This window comes from Mizuhopecten yessoensis, unplaced genomic scaffold (assembly GCF_002113885.1).
Source record: "Mizuhopecten yessoensis strain PY_sf001 unplaced genomic scaffold, ASM211388v2 scaffold716233, whole genome shotgun sequence".
NCBI lineage: Eukaryota > Metazoa > Mollusca > Bivalvia > Pectinida > Pectinidae > Mizuhopecten > Mizuhopecten yessoensis.
Window position 1 is genome coordinate 263,074 of NW_018480014.1, and position 2,948 is coordinate 266,021.

Here is a 2,948-nt window from a genome sequence, read left to right on the forward strand (position 1 = left end):
TGGGTTTGTATTATATATGGGTTTGTATTTTATATGGGTTTGTATTATACGTGGTGTTGTATTATACATTATATGGTAAAGTTTGTGTTAAACATCAAACCCGTATTGTGAAAGTTTGTATTATATATGGGTTTGTATTATATATGGGTTTGTATTATACGTGGGTTTGTATTATATATGGGTTTGTATTATATATGGGTTTGTATTATATATGGGTTTGTATTATATGTGGGTTTGTATTATATATGGGTTTGTATTATATATGGGTTTGTATTTTATATGGGTTTGTATTATACGTGGGGTTGTATTATACATTATATGGTAAAGTTTGTGTTAAACATCAAACCCGTATTGTGAAAGTTTGTATTATATATGGGTTTGTATTATATATGGGTTTGTATTTTATATGGGTTTGTATTATATATGGGTTTGTATTATACATTATATGGTTAAGTTTGTGTTAAAATTAAACCCGTATTGTGAAAGTTTGTATTATATATGGGTTTGTATTATATATGGGTTTGTATTTTATATGGGTTTGTATTATATATGGGTTTGTATTATACATTATATGGTTAAGTTTGTGTTAAAATTAAACCCGTATTGTGTAAGTTTGTATTATATATGGGTTTGTATTATATATGGGTTTGTATTATACGTGGGTTTGTATTTTATATGGGTTTGTATTATACTTGGGTCTGTATTATACATTATATGGTAAAGTTTATGTTAAACATCATACCCGTATTGTGTAAGTTTATATTATACATTAATTCACGCTTCCCAACACAGTAGGCACTATACAGGTAATTAAAAAATACGACAATGTAGATACGTGTAACTACTTACGAATAGATGTGTGTATCATTTCAACTGGTTTTACACCTTAAAACAATGGTGACAGTATGATACGATATGTACTTCAATTAAAGTTTCCAACAAAGTATTACAAGTACTCTCCGCCATTAGCGCTAAAATAAATCGTCATACAAAAAATGTAAAGTTACAGAAAGTTCACTAAAACTTAACAATGATGTACAATGTAGCAGTGGCCATACATGTATCCAGAGACATATAAAGTATGTATGCGTCTCTGATGTATAAAGTATAAATCCCTGATCGTAGTAAATTATACATTTTAGGTTATTATTGATATGTACACTGACAGCCGTAGTTATACTTAGCTAACAACGATATTGGTATTGACTGATATTAATTTCGCCGAATTATTTACCAGTCCAGCTATTTACCAATCCAGTTACGTACCATCCTTGACGTAGATATCCACCTCGAATGTGTAGTGTTTAACTGTTATGTCCTCGACGGGGTAGGTCCGCCCGTCCACCACGAGATTCCCCTTGTATACCCCACATGGAATCTCGTACTCTTCCGAATAGTAACACTCGGAACCCTCCGTCCATGACAGCTTCACAGGCTCCTCCTACAAAAGTTGTAGATGTCAGGATATTTGAAATGTATAATCTCGTTTCCAGGTTAGATAAGCCTATTCGTTTTGGAGACAGTCAACACGTGCACTGTTTTATCACGAGACGGGTGCGCGTAAATGTTCTGGCAGATGTTTTGATGATATATTGAGAAATAACCATTTCAGTTTAACAATGGTCTATTCTATATAGTTATGATAACGTTTTGTATAGAACAATGATGATATTATCTGATAAGAAGTGAGTCTGCTTGTTTTGCTTTGTTTTAATAATAAATAATAAAATAATAATATACAACATTTGATAAAGTGTCCTATCTAGCTCACATCAGCCACTCTTTCAGTAAATCTAGTAACATTCAGTGATGTAACACACACACCCTACCCCCCCGATCAAGAACACCTATCTGTTTATAGGAATCCCCTCCAAAGTATCCCCGTCCCCATGACCTCATCCTATCACCTGTCAAAATCGTTATGTTGACTTGCCTCCCATTACCTGCGACCGGTAATGCACAATCTCATTACGACACATGTAATCTATAATCAATTAATTTATTCCAGGTGTGCGTCCGCCCGCCGGTCATGATATATCTGTTTAGCGTATGAATTATTTATTACAAACCACGTCGCCACGGATAAAAGCACGCGCAGTCAACGCTATTTCGGAAATGCCAGTAAACACCACTGAAGGATATATATATCCCCATGGGTACAGTTTCGACAAAATCATTTGTGCTGTGCAAATCTGCTTGTTCTGTATGTGTCAATGACGTTTAGAAGTAACTGCTTTTCCGCAATACTTGGCGAATTCAAGGAGAGAGTAGTCCATGGAGTCAGCTCTCACCTAACCAACCACTTATATTGCAGAAAAAGCTGTATTTCCTATTTTAACAATATAGGGGCTTCGTCCATATACCCCCATCCTTTCCCACACAGGGTCGTTTCCCATAGATTACGTCGACTTTTGCTCCTGGAACGTTAACAAGTCCCAATCCTGGAATCGCACCTGTATAGCATGTAAAGTAGCAAATGATATGAGTTTTTGGGCAATCCATTTCAGCCAAAATTAATCATAAGGTGCTCTTCCGTCTCCCAATCGGAAATTACCTTTACTTCGAGTTGTTGTCATTATTATTGCATTTCAGAAAATTTGTGACAGAGATTATTACACCACCTCGTGTGAAATCAATGTATATTCTCGTGATTAGTTAGTTGTGTTAAGAATGACGGTTTTCGGGTTGCGCAGTGGATATCGCATTCGCCTTTCACGAAGGCGACCGGAGTTCGATTCCCCGATCGGACGTGAAAAGGTCTCCGGGTAATCTGGTTTCCTCCCACATTAAGACCCCCAGCACATTAAGACATCCGGGCGAACAAGAATTATTGAAAACAATTTATATTATATGTGTAAGAGTACGCTGATGCACAGGTGTCGGGCACAACCCCCGCCTCCCCCTCTCCTTTAAACGTGACAGTTTGTTACGCCTTTTAGACCCCCCCC

At 36.3% G+C, this 2,948-nt stretch overlaps 1 protein-coding gene across 9 annotated transcripts in view; it reads right to left on the reverse strand.

Moving 5' to 3' along the window:
* LOC110442231 overlaps nt 1-2,948 on the reverse strand; it is a 39,827-nt gene that overhangs the window by 29,935 nt on the left and 6,944 nt on the right. For 7 of the 9 annotated variants that reach the window (XM_021485731.1, XM_021485732.1, XM_021485729.1 and 4 more), the window contains exons 3-4: nt 1,267-1,441; nt 850-885 (exon numbers count right to left, since the gene is read on the reverse strand). In XM_021485731.1, the coding sequence (XP_021341406.1) occupies nt 850-885; nt 1,267-1,441 (211 nt within the window). The remainder of the gene's footprint in view (nt 1-849; nt 886-1,266; nt 1,442-2,948) is intronic. The other 2 variants (XM_021485733.1, XM_021485737.1) reach the window with 1 other exon arrangement.